At 41.1% G+C, this 19,193-nt stretch overlaps 1 protein-coding gene across 2 annotated transcripts in view; it reads right to left on the bottom strand.

Moving 5' to 3' along the window:
• Positions 1-19,193, bottom strand: part of LOC109892542 (bone morphogenetic protein 1) — a 50,336-nt gene that overhangs the window by 6,082 nt on the left and 25,061 nt on the right. For both annotated transcript variants that reach the window (XM_020485144.2, XM_020485145.2), the window contains exons 9-13: positions 15,949-16,051; positions 15,330-15,446; positions 12,884-13,029; positions 12,349-12,544; positions 11,853-11,978 (exon numbers count right to left, since the gene is read on the bottom strand). In XM_020485144.2, the coding sequence (XP_020340733.1) occupies positions 11,853-11,978; positions 12,349-12,544; positions 12,884-13,029; positions 15,330-15,446; positions 15,949-16,051 (688 nt within the window). The remainder of the gene's footprint in view (positions 1-11,852; positions 11,979-12,348; positions 12,545-12,883; positions 13,030-15,329; positions 15,447-15,948; positions 16,052-19,193) is intronic.

Raw genomic sequence — 19,193 nt, 5'->3', positions numbered from 1 at the left:
TGTTTGGCTCAAATGCATTAAGAAGGAAAGAAATTCCACAAATTAACATTTAAAAAGGCACACCTGTTAATTGAAATGCATTCCAGGTGACTACCTCAGGAAGCTGGTTGAGAGTTTTTTTTTTTTTTATGCTTGTGATGTCAGAATGTACTCACCGTTCCAAAATGTGATTGTTACACGACAGGACAGTGAACCCGCGCTGCCCTCAAACCAAGGCACGTTGCCTGCTAATTATCTATAGGCTCTGTTAAAACTAGTCAATTTCAAATTAAGTTTTACTTTCAAACAACCAGTTTGAATTGAGGTTTGTTCCACCTCCTCATTAATTCACAATTGAGGCTTTACTGAGCCGGGGACAAACTTCTCTCTTCAACAAGAGCCCAATCAATTCCCCAGTGTTTCCCCCGATCAAGTATGAAGACATTACGCATCTCTAATCAGAACAGGCCTTGCACAAACTTTTTCCCCCCAGCACATTATCTGGCTGGCACCCGAATTGCCTTCATTGTTTTCCTTACAAACTTTGGACATGTATGCGTTCCTATCAAAGTAAGTGGCTTATTTTCTGTATATCGTGTTGTCGTTTCTACTGTAGCACACCATTTGTATGTCTGGATCATATGTATATGCTAAGCTATTTGCTGGCTATGTGTGGCGCCATTTTGTTGACATCATACACTGCATTCTGGTTGTCACATAAGCGTCTGTCAGACCAAAGATGTTATAACAAGGGATAGTTCACTCGACTGACTTATGGTGCTTTCAAGACAATTGGGAACTAAAAAAACTACTAGGTTAAACCATTTTATTTATTTTATTTCACCTTTATTTAACCAGGTAGGCAAGTTGAGAACAAGTTCTCATTTACAATTGCGACCTGGCCAAGATAAAGCAAAGCAGTTGGACACATACAACGACACAGAGTTACACATGGAGTAAAACAAACATACAGTATAAACAAGTCTATATATGATGTGAGCAAATGAGGTGAGATAAGGGAGGTAAAGGCAAAAAAAGGCCAAGGTGGCAAAGTAAATACAATATAGCAAGTAAAACAATGGAATGGTAGATTTGCAATGGAATGTGCAAAGTAGAAATAAAAATAATGGGGTGCAAAGGAGCAAAATAAATTAATTAATTAAATACAGTAGGGAAAGAGGTAGTTGTTTGGGCTAAATTATAGGTGGGCTATGTACAGGTGCAGTAATCTGTGAGCTGCTCTGACAGTTGGTGCTTAAAGCTAGTGAGGGAGATAAGTGTTTCCAGTTTCAGATATTTTTGTAGTTCGTTCCAGTCATTGGCAGCAGAGAACTGGAAGGAGAGGTGGCCAAAGAAAGAATTGGTTTTGGGGGTGACTAGAGAGATATACCTGCTGGAGCATGTGCTACAGGTGGGAGATGCTATGGTGACCAGCGAGCTGAGCTAAGGGGGGACTTTACCTAGCAGGGTCTTGTAGATGATCTGGAGCCAGTGGGTTTGGCGACGAGTATGAAGCGAGGGCCAGCCAATGAGAGCGTACAGGTCACAATGGTGGGTAGTATATGGGGCTTTGGTGACAAAACGGATTGCACTGTGATAGACTGCATCCAATTTGTTGAGTAGGGTATTGGAGGCTATTTTGACATCGCCAAAGTCGAGGATTGGTAGGATGGTCAGTTTTACAAGGGTATGTTTGGAAGCATGAGTGAAGGATGCTTTGTTGCGAAATAGGAAGCCAATTCTAGATTTAACTTTGGATTGGAGATGTTTGATATGGGTCTGGAAGGAGAGTTTACAGTCTAACCAGACACATAAGTCAGAGCCGTCCAGAGTAGTGATGTTGGACAGGAGGGTAGGTGCTCTTCAACCGATCGCTACCTGCATGCATTTAGTTTTACTTGTATTTAAGAGCAATTGGCGGCCACGGAAGGAGAGTTGTATGGCATTGAAGCTTGCCTGGAGTGTCCAAAGAAGGGCCAGAAGTATACAGAATGGTGTCGTCTGCGTAGAGGTGGATCAGAGACTCACCAGCAGCAAGAGCGACCTCATTGATGTATACAGAGAAGAGAGTCAGTCCAAGAATTGAACCCTGTGGCACCCCCATAGAGACTGCCAGAGGTCCGGACAGCAGACCCTCCGATTTGACACACTGAACTCTATCAGAGAAGTACTTGGTGAACCAGGCGAGGCAATCATTTGAGAAACCAAGGCTGTCGAGTCTGCCGATGAGGATGTGGTGATTGACAGAGTCGAAAGCCTTGGCCAGATCAATGAATACGGCTGCACAGTAATGTTTCTTATCGATGGCGGTTAAGATATCGTTTAGGACCTTGAGCGTGGCTGAGGTGCACCCATGACCAGCTCTGAAACCAGATTGCATAGCAGAGAAGGTATGGTGAGATTCGAAATGGTCGGTAATCTGTTTGTTGACTTGGCTTTCGAAGACCTTAGAAAGGCATGGTAGGATAGATATAGGTCTGTAGCAGTTTGGGTCAAGAGTGTCCCCCCCCTTTGAAGAGGGGGATGACCGCAGCTGCTTTCCAATCTTTGGGAATCTCAGTCGACAAGAAAGAGAGGTTGAACAGGCTAGTAATAGGGGTGGCAGCAATTTCAGCAGATAATTTTAGAAAGAAAGGGTCCAGATTGTCTAGCCCGGCTGATTTGTAGGGGTCCAGATTTTGCAGCTCTTTCAGAACATCAGCTGAACGGATTTGGGAGAAGGAGAAATGGGTGAAGGCTTCGGCGAGTTGCTGTGGGGGGGTGCAGTGCTGTTGACCGGGGTAGGAGTAGCCAGGTGGAAAGCATGGCCAGCCGTAGAAAAATGCTTATTGAAATTCTCAATTATGGTGGATTTATCAGTGGTGACAGTGTTTCCTATCTTCAGTGCAGTGGGCAGCTGGGAGGAGGTGTTTTTATTCTCCATGGACTTTACAGTGTCCCAGAACTTTTTTGAGTTAGTGTTGTAGGAAGCAAATTTCTGCTTGAAAAAGCTAGCCTTGGCTTTTCTAACTGCCTGTGTATAATGGTTTCTAGCTTCCCTGAACAGCTGCATATAACGTGGGCTGTTCGATGCTAATACAGAATGCCATAGGATGTTTTTGTGTTGGTTAAGGGCAGTCAGGTCTGGGGAGAACCAAGGGCTATATCTGTTCCTGGTTCTAAATTTCTTGAATGGGGCATGTTTATTTAAGATGGTTAGGAAGGCATTTAAAAAAAATATCCAGGCATCCTCTACTGACGGGATGAGATCAATATCCTTCCAGGATACCCCGGGCAGGTCGATTAGAAAGGCCTGCTCGCTGAAGTGTTTCAGGGAGCGTTTTACAGTGATGAGTGGAGGTCGTTTGACCGCTGACCCATTACGGATGCAGGCAATGAGGCAGTGATCACTGAGATCTTGGTTGAAGACAGCAGAGGTGTATTTAGAGGGCAAGTTGGTTAGGATGATATCTATGAGGGTGCCCGTGTTTAAGGCTTTGGGGAGGTACCTGGTAGGTTCATTGATAATTTGTGTGAGATTGAGGGCATCAAGTTTAGATTGTAGGATGGCTGGGGTGTTAAGCATGTTCCAGTTTAGGTCGCCTAGCAGCACGAGCTCTGAAGATAGATGGGGGGCAATCAGTTCACATATGGTGTCCAGAGCACAGCTGGGGGCAGAGGGTGGTTTATAGCAGGCGGCAACGGTGACTTGTTTTTAGAGAGGTGGATTTTTAAAAGTAGAAGTTCAAATTGTTTGGGTACAGACCTGGATAGTAGGACAGAACTCTGCAGGCTATCTTTGCAGTAGATTGCAACACCGCCCCCTTTGGCAGTTCTATCTTGTCTGAAAATGTTGTAGTTTGGAATTAAAATTTCAGAATTTTTGGTGGTCTTCCTAAGCCAGGATTCAGACACAGCTAGAACATCCGGGTTGGCAGAGTGTGCTAAAGCAGTGAATAGAACACACTTAGGGAGGAGGCTTCTAATGTTAACATGCATGAAACCAAGGCTATTACGGTTACAGAAGTCATCAAAAAAGAGCGCCTGGGGAATAGGAGTGGAGCTAGGCACTGCAGGGCCTGGATTCACCTCTACATCGCCAGAGGAACAGAGGAGGAGTAGAATAAGGGTGCGGCTAAAAGCAATAAGAATTGGTCGTCTAGAACGTCTGGAACAGAGAGGAAAAGGAGGTTTCTGGGGGCGATAAAATAGCATCAAGGTATAATGTACAGACAAATGTATGGTAGGATGTGAATACAGTGGAGGTAAACCTAGGTATTGAGTGATGAAGAGAGAGATATTGTCTCTAGAAACATAATTGAAACCAGGAGATGTCATTGCATGTGTGGGTGGTGGAACTAATAGGTTGGATAAGGTATAGTGAGCAGGACTAGAGGCTCTACAGTGAAATAAGCCAATAAACACTAACCAGAACAGCAATGGACAAGACATATTGACATTAAGGAGAGGCATGCTTAGTCGAGTGATCAAAAGGGTCCGGTGAGTGGAAAGGTTGGTTGGGGGTCACGGCGATTTAGACAGCTAGCCAGGCCATCGGTAGCAAGCTAGCATAGGATGGAGGTCTGTTATTAGCCACCTCTTGCGTTCCGTCAGTAGATTAGTGGGGTTCCGTGTGGTAGAGGGGATTAATCCAAATCACACAACAAAAATAAAAACAATAGATATAGTTATAGAGGGCCAAGATTTTTTAAAATAATAATAATAAATAAATAAATTGTCCGATTGTCTATTCAGATAGCAGCCGATAAGACAGCTAACGGTTAGCAGGCCGCAGATGGGCGTTCAGGTAACATCGCGACGGAGGAGCCAGCCGGATAACTCCTTCGGGTAGATAACGTCGGCAGTCCAGTTGTGAAGGCCCGGTGGGGCTCTGCGTAGGCAGTAAAACGGGTCCGGATAGGTGACTGCAGCCCAGGAGTGATTGATGGAACTCTTCAGCTGGCTAGCTCCGGAATAATTTATGTTTGCTCCGGAATCGACGAAAGCCGATAGTCACACGGATAGCAGCTAGCTAGCTGTGAGATCCAGGTGTGAATGTCCAGAGTTAGCGGTTGAAATCCAGGGACATGGAGAGAGAAATTGGTCCGGTATGTTCCGTTCCGAGCCGCGCTGCGCCGTACAAAACTGGCGATAGATTTTCGAGCTAAAGGATAGCTGATGACCACAAACCGTGGTTAGCTGAATACTAACGATTTGCCAGTAAAGAAGCTAACTAGCTTCTGAACTAGCTCCTGGCTAGTTTCTGGCTAGCTTCTTGGAGGATTACAGATTTGAGGTAAATGATACCTTTTTATAAATTGGTGAGGTGGGTTGCAGGAGAGTGTTTTGAAGATGAGTTTATGGAAAATAAAAAAAATGTATGTGAAAAAAGTTTTATATATATAAATATAAATATATATAAAAAACTTTTTTCACATACATGCATACATACATACATACATACATGCATACATACATACATGCATACATACATACATGCATACATACATACATACATACATACATACATACATACATACATACATACATACATACATACATACATACATACATACATACATACATACACGCATACATACATACATGCATACATACATACATACATACATACATACATGCATGCATACATACATACATACATACATACATACATACATACATACATGCATACATACATACATACATACGGGACGCGACAAGACGAGGACTAAAGACGTCTGAACTGCTATGCCATCTTGGATTACCATGACATCAGTGATCTACAGGTTGGAAGCTCGGCGCTCTAGAAAGAGGCCCAAGTTCCCGAGTTGGAATCCAGAGAGACAATCCCAGTCGGAGCTTGTTTTTTTCAAAGTTCCCAGCAGTGATGTTGGAAGTCAGAGATTTACGAGTTCCCAGTAGTTTTGAACACACCATCAGATTGTAATGTTGCCAGTTCAGACCCCCCTAAGGGGTTTATTTTTATTTAGCGTATAAACTTATCCTGTGTTTGCCCCCAATTTATTGATTGATCCCCCATGATAGTAATATTTCCTGCATCATATCCCCCCACAATACATTTCTACCCCCATGGATTTGAAAAAACACACACAAATGAAATTAACCCCCCCCCCCCCACAAATCCCATTAAAATGGTTTCATCCTTGTTTAGCTTTTGTGATATGATTAGGCTAGGCAGTAGGCTTGTATTTGGGGTGATGATTTGTGAGGTGATAACATTTTACTTGTGTTGCGATTGGTCAAAAACAGTAAACGACTTGTCAAGTCATGTGCTCCGGTTCTTGTATACACTGTAACAAGAACATAGAAGATTTGTAATATGCTGAAATGTGGCTAAACTAAATTCATATTTTTCAGACAATGGGCACAGCCATTTTTTATGTTGTTTATTTGCGTCTTATAGTGAATGGCATTCTGGGATTAGGGAGTTTTCACCAAGTCAAACAAACAAACATGGCTGCCATCATAAAGAATATAGACGCTGTTAGCTTAGCTGACACGCATCTCCTTTCTAAACAATATTAAATTTCTCCCTTGTGTTCACCAGAGATGTGGTACATTGTAAACAAGTCTAGTGTTAGGTGTCTAACTTAAGTTTTGTTTTTTTGTCAGTGCAACCTGTTATTTAGACTGGTTTATGTAATGAGTTTAGCTGTGGATGTGTTCCATGTGATGTTTGGATGATGACTTTCACATTTATCTTTTACAATAAAAGGTGAAATTAAGGAATAAAGTTGTGAAGACCTTTATTTCCCATCAGCACAAAACATTGTTTAGATGCTTTTCAGACAACAATGCTGTATAGACGCATTTGTTGCCTCATACGCTGTGTTGCTACTGTTCCAATTACATAATGATCACAAATACGAGATTGTACAGGTCAAAGGGTTAACACTTTTTTGGTTACTACATGATTCCATATGTGTTATTTTATAGTTTTGATGTCTTCACTATTATTCTACCATCTAGAAAAAAGTTTTAAAAGTTTTCACAAAAACCTATGAATGTTTATTTTCGTACCCTATAATTTTGGCTGCCTATAGGGTTATGGAATCACATTGTATTTATAAAACATGGTTTACATATTGTTGTAATCAATGACTATGTGGTTGTAATCCACTTATTTTAGGCCCTTCCCCTCAACAACACTAGAAGACGGCTGTGACAACTAACCATTTCAACTAACCATTTCTGTATTTTGTTTTAGAAAAACTGTATAAGCGAACACCACGCTAACTGCACTAACCCTAGCCTGTCAAGCCTATAGGGTTGCTATTAAGTAAGCGGCTAACTTTAGCTGGTTCAATATTGAGTATGGTTCATGTATTAGCTAGTATGACTATATTAAATACAGAGGTTATGTTACTGTACTTAACTTTCTAGTCTTTACAGCATCTGACTGAATTATTCATGTTTTGCAGATGGATTATTTTTATTCATTTTTCTCTAAGTTTGAAGATCAAATCACAATGTGTAATTTTTGGGGGATCTCCATCTCAGAATGCCCATAAGGATAACAGGTGTTGTGTCGGAGATCCATCGCCTGTGAAAATAGGCTACTTGCTGTTCACCCAAACAAACACCGTTTCAGTTGGGAATGTCCGTTATGCTCATTCTAATTTTAAGCGACAATGGCTGTGGTACCGTCTATGTATGTGTCATTTGTAGCATTGTACAGATAAGTCATTATATTCTGACCTAACTCAAATTTAAATATCTGGCTGCGTCATTATGTCTTTGGATAATTATTTATGACACATTTAACTATTTGAAGAATTCTAGGTGGCAAAGCTAAAAGGGGAGAAGATCGGGAGAAAAAAGACTGATTGGATCCTGAAAAAGAGACCGCAATAATTGGTAAGTAGTAGTTTTGTTAATCGATTGCAAATGAGCATTTGACAGTGTGCTGGTATTGTCATGATATTTTTTTAAATATCTACGACTCATAGCATGCTAACTTCAGAAACATAAAAATTGTATTAATGAGTTCATCTGACTCTGATAAGTAGAAAAACAACCGAAATCTCTCAGTATTCCATTAAAAATGAATATCCCATAACTTCAACTGAATGAATTGAAGATATTAAAGGGATAGTTCACTTGTTTACACCTTATAGTGAGATGGCTAACAAAAAACATATGTGGGAGATGGGGGGAATTCGACAAAGTTCAATATTCATGCCCGAAATTATTGGTAAATTATGGTGGGAAAAAGTATTTGGTCACCTACAAACAAGCAAGATTTCTGGCTCTCACAGACCTGTAACTTCTTCTTTAAGAGGCTCCTCTGTCCTCCACTCGTTACCTGTATTAATGGCACCTGTTTGAACTTATCAGTATAAAAGACAGCTGTCCACAACCTCAAACAGTCACACTCCAAACTCTACTATGGACAAGACCAAAGAGTTATCAAAGGACACCAGAAACAAAATTGTAGACCTGCACCAGGCTGGGAAGACTGAATCTGCAAATAGGCAAGCAGCTTGGTTTGAAGAAATCAACTGTAGGAGCAATTATTAGGAAATGGAAGACATACAAGACCACTGATAATCTCCCTCGATCTGGGGCTCCACGCAAGATCTCACCCGTGGGGTCAAAATGATCACAAGAACGGTGAGCAAAAATCCCAGAACCATACTTAGTGAATGACCTGCAGAGAGCTGGGACCAAAGTAACAAAGCCTACCATCAGTAACACACTACGCCGCCAGGGACTCAAATCCTGCAGTGCCAGACGTGTCCCCCTGCTTAAGCAAGTACATGTCCAGGCCTGTCTGAAGTTTGCTAGAGAGCATTTGGATGATCCAGAAGAAGATTGGGAGAATGTCATATGGTCAGATAAAACCAAAATATAACTCTTTGGTAGAAACTCAACTCGTCATGTTTGGAGGACAAAGAATGCTGAGTTGCATCCAAAGAACACCATACCTACTGTGAAGCACGGGTGGTGGAAACATCATGCTTTGGGGCTGTTTTTCTGCAAAGGGACCAGTACGACTGATCCGTGTAAAGGAAAGAATGAATGGGGCCATGTATCGTGAGATTTTGAGTGAAAACCTATCAGCAAGGGCATTGAAGATGAAACGTGGCTGGGTCTTTCACCATGACAATGATCCCAAACACACCGCCCGGACAACGAAGGAGTGGCTTCGTAAGAAGCATTTCAAGGTCCTGGACTGGCCTAGCCAGTCTCCAGATTTCAACCCCATAGAAAATCTTTGGAGGGAGTTGAAAGTCCGTGTTGCCCAGCAACAGCCCCAAAACATCACTGGTCTAGAGGAGATCTGCATGGAGGAATGGGCCGAAATACCAGCAACAGTATGAAAACCTTGTGAAGACTTACAGAAAACGTTTGACCTCTGTCATTGCCAACAAAGGCTGACTAAATACTTTTTTGCCCCACTGTACCTACAGGTACGCTACGGTCACAAGATGCAGGCCTCCTAAATGTCCCTAGAATTTCGAAGCAAACAGCTGGAGGCAGGGCTTTCTCCTATAGAGCTCCATTTTTATGGAATGGTCCGCCTACCCATGTGAGATACGTAGACTCCGTCTTAACCTTTAAGTCTTTATCGAAGACTCATCTCCTCAGTAGGTCCTATGATTGAGTGTAGTCTGGCCCAGGAGTGTGAAGGTGAACGGAAAGGCACTGGAGCAACGAACCGCCCTTGCTGTCTCTGCCTGGCCGGTTCCCCTCTATCCACCGTGATTCTCTGCCTCTAACCCTATTACAGGGGCTGAGTCACTGGCTTACTGGTGCTCTTCCATGCTGACCCTAGGAGGGGTGTGTCACTTGAGTGGGTTGAGTCACTGACATGGTCTTCCTGTCTGGGTTGCCCCCCCACTGGGTTGTGCAGTGGCGGAGATCTTTGGGGCTATACTCTGACTTGTTGCAGGATGGTAAGTTGGTGGTTGAAGATATCCCTCTAGTGTTGTGGGGGCTGTGCTTTGGCAAAGTGGGTGGGGTTATATCCTGCCTGTTTGGCCCTGTCCGGGGGTATCATCGGATGGGGCCACAGTGTCTCCTGACCCCTCCTGTCTCAGCCTCCAGTATTTATGCTGCAATAGTTTGGGTCGGGGGGCTAGGGTCAGTCTGTTATATCTGGAGTATTTCTCCTGTCTTATCCAGTGTCCTGTGTGAATTTAAGTATGCTCTCTCTTTCTTTCTCTCGGAGGACCTGAGCCCTAGGACCATGCCTCAGGACCACCTGACTTTTTTATTTATTTTTTTTAACCTTTATTTTACTAGGCAAGTCAGTTAACAACAAATTCTTATTTTCAATGACGGCCTAGGAACAGTGGGTTAACTGCCTGTTCAGGGGCAGAACGACAGATTTTGTACCTTGTCAGCTCGGGGATTTGAACTTGCAACCTTCCGGTTACTAGTCCAATGCTCTAACCACTAGGCTACCCTGCCGCCCCATGATGACTCCTCGCTGTCCCCAGTCCACCTGGCCGTGCTGCTGCTCCAGTTTCAACTGTTCTGCCTGCGGCTATGGAACCCTGACCTGTTCGCTGTGATTACTATTATTTGACCATGCTGGTCACTTATGAACATTTGAACATCTTGGCCATGTTCTGTTATAATCTCCACCCGGCACAGCCAGAAGAGGACAGGCCACCCATCAGAGCCTGGTTCCTCTCTAGGTTTCTTCCTAGGTTTTGGCCTTTCTAGGGAGTTTTTCCTGAAGTGTACCTATATGCTGTGCCACTGTGCTTCTACACCTGCATTGCTTGCTGTTTGGGGTTTTAGGCTGGGTTGCTGTACAGCACTTTGATATATCAGCTGATGTAAGAACGGCTATATAAATAATTTTGATGTAAAAATTTAATTTGAATCTGATACGCTTTTCACCTAGTTTTTTTTCCTTTAAAATGTTTCATTTATTTCATTCTATGACCCCAAACCCAACACTTAACTGTTCTGTCCTCTTTATCACCTCCCTGACCAAGGCCCTTCTCCCCCGATTGCTCAGTTTGGCCAGGAGGCCAGCTCTAGGATGAGTCTTGGTGGTTCCAAACTTCTTCCATTTTAAGAATGATGGAGGCCCCTGTATTCTTGGAGACCTTCAATGCTGCAGACATTTTTTAGCACCCTTCCCCAGATATGTGCCTCGGCGCTCTATGGACAATTCCTTCGACCTCATGGCTTGGTTTTTGGTCTGACATCTTATATAGACAGGTGTGTGCCTTTCCAGATCATGTCCAATCAATTGAATTTACCACAGGTGGACTCCAATCAAGTTGTAGAAACATCTCAAGGATGATCAATGGAAACAGGATGCACCTGAGCTCAATTTCAAGTCTCATAGCAAAGGGTCTGAATACTTATGTAAATAAGGTATGTTTTTTTATTTGTAACACATTTGCAAATTATAAAAACCTGTTTTCACTTTGTCATTATTGGGTATTGTGTGTAGATTGCTGTGGAAAATGTTTAACTTAAACCATTTTAGAATAAGGCTGTAATGTAACAGTGTAATAAAAATGTACCCTACAGAGGATGAAGACGTACAGTACTAAGCACTATTCTGCACACAATGGGCACCATTTCTCCATCCTCCAACCATGACTTATGCTCCACAGTAAGCATCTGGCACATTAATGTCTAAGTGATAAAGAATATCAACATTTAGTTAGACAGGGACTGATGAGTGCTTTTCAACTACATTAGTGTCAATATTGGGATATTTTTCTCCTGAGAAGCTCATTAATCAATTATGACAATAGCAAAGATGATTATTTTGTGATGTGAGACTGGATTGAGTTGTCTATTACCTTGAGACTGTCCAGTGAGTGGGATGGTGAAGTTGTGTGATTCATTCTACATTGGTGTTTTTAGGAGATGGATAAGTAATAACCCCCTGCACTCACCCTCACAGCTGCGTCTGTCTGAGGCGAGCTCAAAGCCAGGGTCACAGGCACATCGGTAGCTGCCCAGGGTATTCACACAGCGCTGCTCACAGCGCCCATTATCAGGCTTACAACACTCGTCCATCTCTACCACCCACAGACGTCGTTGTGATATGCAATTAAGAAGAAGAAAGGAACCATCAGTTCTACTGCACATTGTATAACGACTTCCACTTCCCCCCCTTTGTATGTTCATCAAAGTCGACCTCTTCCAAGTACAGACATCGTCGTAATATGCCATGATGAAAGAAGAACAAGAACATTTAGAAAAGCATTCTAGGAAACCATAAATTCTACATCCTTCCCTTTGTATTTTCAGTCCATAGAAATAAGAGTTCATCATATACTCCATTTATATACTCCATCTCACCCAGAGGTCATGGCATCCCAAAATATTACCCGATCCTGTGTCATCATAAACACTAATCACAGAAGGACACTATTCTTGGCATCTGACCTTTGAAAAAGGTGGCAGCAAATCCAGCCTTGTTCACTGATCCATCAGACACAAATTTCATCCAAAGCTGGTTGGAGCTGGTCTTGATGTCATCTGGTTTGTCATGGCCACAGAAGCGGCCCAGCAGTGGACTGCTCTCTGAGTTCCCATCTCTCACTTCCAGGTAGTCATAAGCACAGCTGTCATGCCTCTCAATCTATGGTAGAGATAAGGCAAGGAAGATTGGGGAGGATGTTGACACAGGATGCCCAACTGTCCTACAAATTCACATCTCTGCTATGTCGGTTTTAAATATGATAATTTTGACTATTTTGACAGTATCATCCTGTAAGTGATAAAGAAGAAGTCTCCATCCAGCACGTCCTACATCTCCAAGTGTCTGGACTATACGATTGGCAGTAAGAGGATGTGCTGGATGGGCTGCTGTCATCCCAGATTGAATGCCGATTATTCATCCTGCTCAGCAGTGTCTGGGTATCTCGTACAGGATTGAGTGAAAATTACATTCCACTTCCCTTTCCGTCACAGTCTTTACCTCAAATGACTGGAAGGAGAGGCCCACATGGAAATCCTGTGCTACTGTGATCTTCCACACGCACACTTTGTTGGGTCGGTAGTCGTCAGGGTAGTTGGGTGACTGGATCTGGCCATTGTCCCTGTTCACCTCTCCCCCACAGATGGCTGGTGAGAGAGGGAAGCAGCAGGAGGGGGGTATAACTTCCATGAATTCTTCCAACAACAATATCAACTTCACCCTTTTCCCCTTCTTTTGAGATCAAGAGAATATAGTGATAAGCAATAGTTTCTGTGCATAGAGCTTACGTAATTTGAATGTTTCAGAAAACAAAGGCTTTTTTCAGACACTAAAAAAGGGAAAATAATCTCTCTCGATATCTATATATATATATATATTAGTACCAGTCAAAGCTTGGACACACCTACTCATTCAAGGGTCTTTTTTTTTACTATGTTCTAAATTGTAGAGTAATAGTGAAGGCATCAAAACTATTAAATAACAGATATGGAGTCATGTAGTAACCAAAACAGTGTTAAATAAATCAGAATATAATTTAGATTTTAGATTCTACAAAGTAGAATTTGCCTTGACAGCTTTGCACACTGTTGGCATTCTCTCAACCAGATTCACCTGGAATGCTTTACCAACAGTCTTGAAGGAGTTCCCACATATGCTGAGCACTTGTTGGCTGCTTTTTCTTCACTTTGCGGTCCAACTTTTTCCAAACCATCTCATTTGGGTTGAGATCGGGTGATAGTGGAGGCCAGATCATCTGATGCCGCACTCCATCACTCTCCATCTTGGTCAAATAGCCCTTACACAGCCTGGAGTTGTGTTTTGGGTCATTCTCCTGTTGAAAAACAAATAATAGTCTCACTAAGCTCAAACCAGATGGGAAGGTGTATCGCTGCAGAATGCTGTGGTAGCCATGCTGGTTAAGTGTGCCTTGATTTCTAAATAAATCACTGACAGTGTCACTAGCAAAGCACCATCACACCTCCTCCATGCTTAAAGGTGGGAACCAAACATGCGGAGATCATCCGTTCACCCACTCTTCGTCTCACAAAGAGAACAAAAAATCTAACATTTGGACATATCGAACCAAAGGACAGATTTCCACCGATCTTATGTCCATTGCTCGTGTTTCTTGGCCCAAGAAAAGCTCTTCTTATTATTGGTGTCCTTTAGTATTATTTTTTTGCAGCAATTCAACCATGAAGGCCTGATTCACACAGTCGTCTCTTACCAGTTGATGTTGAGATGTGTCTGTTACTTGAACTCTGAAGTATTTATTTGGGCTGCAATTTCTGAGGCTGGTAACTCTAATGAATTTATCCTCTGCAGCAGAGGTAAATCTGAGTCTTTCTTTCCTGTGGTGGTCCTCATGAGTGCCAGTTTCATCATAGCGCTTGATGGTTTTTGCAACTGCACTTGAAGAAACTTTCAAAGTTCTTGAAATGTTCCACATTGACTGACCTTCATGTCTTAAAGTAATGATGGACTGTCATTTCTCTTTGATTATTTGAGCTGTTCTTGCCATAATATAATAATATATATATTCTGTATACAGTGATTCCTCCTTTAAAAGTTGTGTCATACTGCAGCACACCTTGCGGGCTGCTGCTACAGTCTGTGGCACGTTATTTAATTGTCAGCCATTTTTCTGTTAATGCAATTTAGTGCTAGTTTGACCACCAGAGGGCATCTTGGAGAAGCATTTGATAGTCTTCCATATTGGCATTACCAGATAATTTAAAACCTTTTTTGTAATAACATAGTATATGGGATTGATTTTAAGAAATTTGACTTAATTCATTTTATTAATATTATGGTGTTTCTATTCCGAAAAAAACAAAACTCTCAGGAATGGCATGGAAAATATTGAGCTGAACAATGTGAAGGTCAAGAGTAGGCTACAGCATAAGAGGATTAGAGGATTCTACATGTTTTGCCTTCATTAGACAACTTTGTTCCAATATTTCTGTAAATCAGTGATATTTATTCCCATAGTGATTTGTCATGCTTTTACATTTGGATAATAAAGCATTTTAAAGCATTTTGAAGATATAATCCACCTGCATTTGTTTATTAGGCAACTGTGCAGTCTGACAAGTAAACATAGCCTACAATACATAATGTAGTAAACATGGGAAAGTGCCTAATTCCTTACATAAGGGAGAGCAGGCCATGTCTGTATTAGAGAATGAGGGCACGCGGGAGACTGGGATTCAATTCCCCGATGGGGAGGAAGGAGTAGGCTGTCCTTGTAAATGAGAATTTGTTCTTAACTGATTCCATATGTGTTATTTCATAGTTGTGATGTCTTCACTATTAATCTACAATGTAGAAAATAGTAAAAATAAAGAAAAACCCTTGAACGAGTAGATGTGACCAAACTTTTGACTGGTACTGTATATAAACAAAATATAAACAATATGGACTATGGTCAAACGGCTGATGTTACCTTCATACACGGCTGAGAAGCCCTTGCCCACCCAGTTGCTGCTGCTCCTGAACTCTATCCATAGCCGACTATCCGTGGAAACGATAGGGCCAGGTAGACTGTCCCCACAGTAACGGCCTGATGCAAAAGATAACACAAAAACACCACAACAACTCCAGGGTAATGACTAATAACAACACTGAGATAGGCAGCTCCTGGGCTGAGATTCATTCCAATCTGAGTTAGATCCACCTTATTGTGCGATTTACATTTAAAGGTAATTTGCGATTGTGCCGACATGTGCAAAGTTGACTGTGAATGCGGTCTCTGTGAATGAGGGAACACTGTCTTTAAAAGGTGCATAGCTGAAAAGGGGCGATTGGGTTGAATCCGAGGCATAGTTTATCACTATTACACAGACCGCTGGCGATGTCTGATCTTTATGCATCAGTCTATTATTCTGAACATATTGTACATTCCAAACATTCTAAAATTTTTCTGCTCTAGGATTTAAAAATTTCAGGTGAACATTAACTTGATTGGATGTTTTCTGAGAGTTATTGGCAGATGTAGATAGCAGACCTCTCTGGAGAGTTCTCTATGGATAGGTTCGACTCTAAATCTTTTTCCAAGTAAAGACCTTTCAGAGGGGCTTTTCTCCCGAACCCGTCTCGGACCTCCACATGGTCATACCAGCACAAGTGACTCCTGTAGAGGTCCATGGCAGTAATGTTCAGAATTATCTGTGTGTGAGCGAGAGAGAGAGACAGGCAGGCAGACAGACAGAAATGAAGATAGGGAGAGATAAAAGAAAGGTGTCATGACATTGGCCTGGGGGATAAGTTTATGACAATCATAATGACCTTTTTCCTCTCTCTACCCTCCTGAGGTTTAAACAAAAAATGGGTTAACATAGAGATTCTGGGAACATCAGTAGGTGGGGGGAAATGAACTATATTCTGGTAATCCGAACAATTGAAATATGCGGTGGTACTTGAATATGATGTCAGTTCGGTTGTCATCTGAGACATTCTCATCAATGATAAGATGACAAACTCTACAGTGGAAAGTCTACACATCAGAGTTATCGGATTCACATGGAATTGTTGTTCAATTTAAATGTTTGAATGTGATTTTAGCTTCTAAAATGTGAGATGTGGGTTTTCATAAGTTAGGGCTGCTCACTCAGTGGCCTGCCCACCTGAAGAGACAGAGGTTGTAAACTATGAAACACACCCCTTTTCTCCCTTCCTATATAAGCCCTTGACGACAATAGAACTTCCTGTTCCGAGGATGTGAGGACGACGGTCCGATGTCAGAATGGTTCAGATAATAACTACAGAACGAAGCCAAGAGACATTCTTCAAAGGACTTGGTTTGGCAACACGGTCTTCCATCTACCACCAACCTACTGAAGCGCAGCTCAGAGTAAATATTTATTGCATTTTCCTTTTCCAAATGGGCGGTAATTTAGAATGCATAAGATACTGTATTTACGATAGCACAGCTTTTTTCCTTTGTTCCTCAGTCTCCCGCTCTTTCACTCAACTCAGCCCCTTTTCCTTTATGTAACAAGCTGTCATATCTGTTCCACCCGCTAGTGACGTTTTCCTTTATGACGTAATTTGTAATCAAGTTATGATTTAATTATGTGATTAGTTAGGTATTTAGTAAATAAATTATTAAACCCAATTTTGTATTGCTGATTCAACTTGTTATCCAGGGTTCTTGCAGATAACCAAGAATTTACAACTTTCAAATTATGAGACTGAAGTGAGATGACGATTGATATTGACTGCTATTGATGTAAAACATTACTAGGTCTTTAAGAGTTTATTCAGAAGATAACAGCTCTATAAATATTATTTTGTGGTGCCCCGACTCTCTAGTTAATTACATTTACATGATTAGCTCAATCAGGTGATATTAATTACGGAGAAAATATTTTATAGAATAGCATGTCTTATCAATTAATCCGGCATAGCCAAAGACACGACAAAGGAAAGAGTAGAGTTTGTTAAGGGTAGCACAAAGGTAAGAGGAAATCAAGCATTTCTTCTTGAGTAATCGAGAGAGCAGCAGAATTAAATTCAGGTTGAGTTGTCAGGCAATGTAGCCAATGCACCTCACTTGAATCAAACCAGAACTATCTTCCCCTTTGTTATAGGATACCGTATATATTTTGTCAAGTGAACTGATTAGGGGTTGCAAAGTTTACCAGTAAACTACCAGAATTTTGGTATCTTTCAAGAGTTTATGTAATCTATCACAATATCTCTAATGGCCCTTTTGGGTATATCAGATGAGGTGTCTGTAATCATCTCTGGCCTTATCACGTAAAATATATAAAATAATTAAATAAGATAATTGTAAAAAATGTAAGAGAATGACAATGCTGTAAAACATTGTCCTAAATACAAACCAGCAATTTTGTGAAAATCATTGGTGTTTAATATGATGGTTTCAGCATGAAATATCATTTTTATTTTAATTTACACATTTTAATTTATTTTACTATGTCATTATGTATTTGTTGTCAATGTGTTGGTGTCAAACTGGTGTCGGTTGTGAAAAAAGTCAATAGTTGGAAAAGTTGCAGAGATAATTGAAAATAATGCCATTGTTGATTAAATGCTTTTTTCATTAATTAGGCTATTTTCTTTTCAACCATATGGTCTATCTACTAGAAACTCATGGACAAAATGTGATTCCTTTCAGGAAACTGTGTGTATGTCGCACATCACTACTTGGGGCGGCATTTGAACGTAACCATACATTGTTTTTATCAAAATGTGTTTTTTTTGCCAGAAAAACCTTCTGAAATGTGAACTTCATGTGCCTTAATAACAAACTTGTATTCCTGCCATAAATTCAAATAAAATTGTTAAATTAAGACTTTAGATTGTTTAGCCACGGAAAAAGACAGGAACATTCATTGCTAGCCATAGATTGACTGAGATAATGAATGGGCTGGACATGCCGGGAGATGTTTGGATTGGTCTGCCATTTTGCATGCTTCCGTCTATAATGTGAGCTGTTCAGTATGTGCTGACAGTCCTTTCTACCACACCATTTTTGAAAGATATAACATTTGCCATCGAGCAATAAAAATGTTTTGCTACTTTTGTCAACAACATTGAAGCCCTGAATTTAGCAGGCGTTATCGACAGCTCAGTTGGAAAATGTGATGGGCTACTTTCTACACATGCCACATGGTTAAATGATTCAAGTCTGCCGTAAGAGTCTAGCTACATTTTCATATATAAGTTTCTAATTTTGTCAATAAGTCATTTTTATTGCAAAGCAATAAAGCATACTGTTAGTTAGCTAGCAAACATTAGCTTGCTGGCTAAATAGCTAACGTTACATGTATGATCTGTGTAGTAATATTATTCAAATCAGAAAGCTAATATTAAGCTATAACTAGCAATGGAAATAGTTATCTAATATGCAGATTCATACTACAGCTATGACAATGTTTATATTGGTAGTAGTATGCGTTGGGATTATGCCAGTTCATTGTTTAGCTACATGTCTAAACAAAAGACTCCATTTCGGCCGGATTATTACATGACCCATCAAATTAGCCAGGGATTTTTATCTGGACACTTTCTGTTTTTGATATTGCTGCTATGCAAGTACCCATTTCACTGTACCATTTACACCTTCTGTACTGTATCATGTGCATGTGACAAAGAAACTTCGATATGATGTGAACCCTTAAAAAGATGGGTGGGGTTAAGGCTTAAGAGGGTATGAATGATGTTGAATAGGTGTAGACAAAAATAGTTCTCCAGTAGGTGTACCAAAATATTCAAGGCCATTTTCTCAAAAGTGGGGTTACAAGTTGATCAACTTTCAAAGCAGAATTAAACTGCAGTTGAG

This window comes from Oncorhynchus kisutch, linkage group LG6 (assembly GCF_002021735.2).
Source record: "Oncorhynchus kisutch isolate 150728-3 linkage group LG6, Okis_V2, whole genome shotgun sequence".
NCBI classification, from domain to species: Eukaryota; Metazoa; Chordata; class Actinopteri; order Salmoniformes; family Salmonidae; genus Oncorhynchus; species Oncorhynchus kisutch.
The sequence above is the reverse complement of the archived record's forward strand: the minus strand, read 5'-3'. Positions and strand labels throughout refer to the sequence as shown.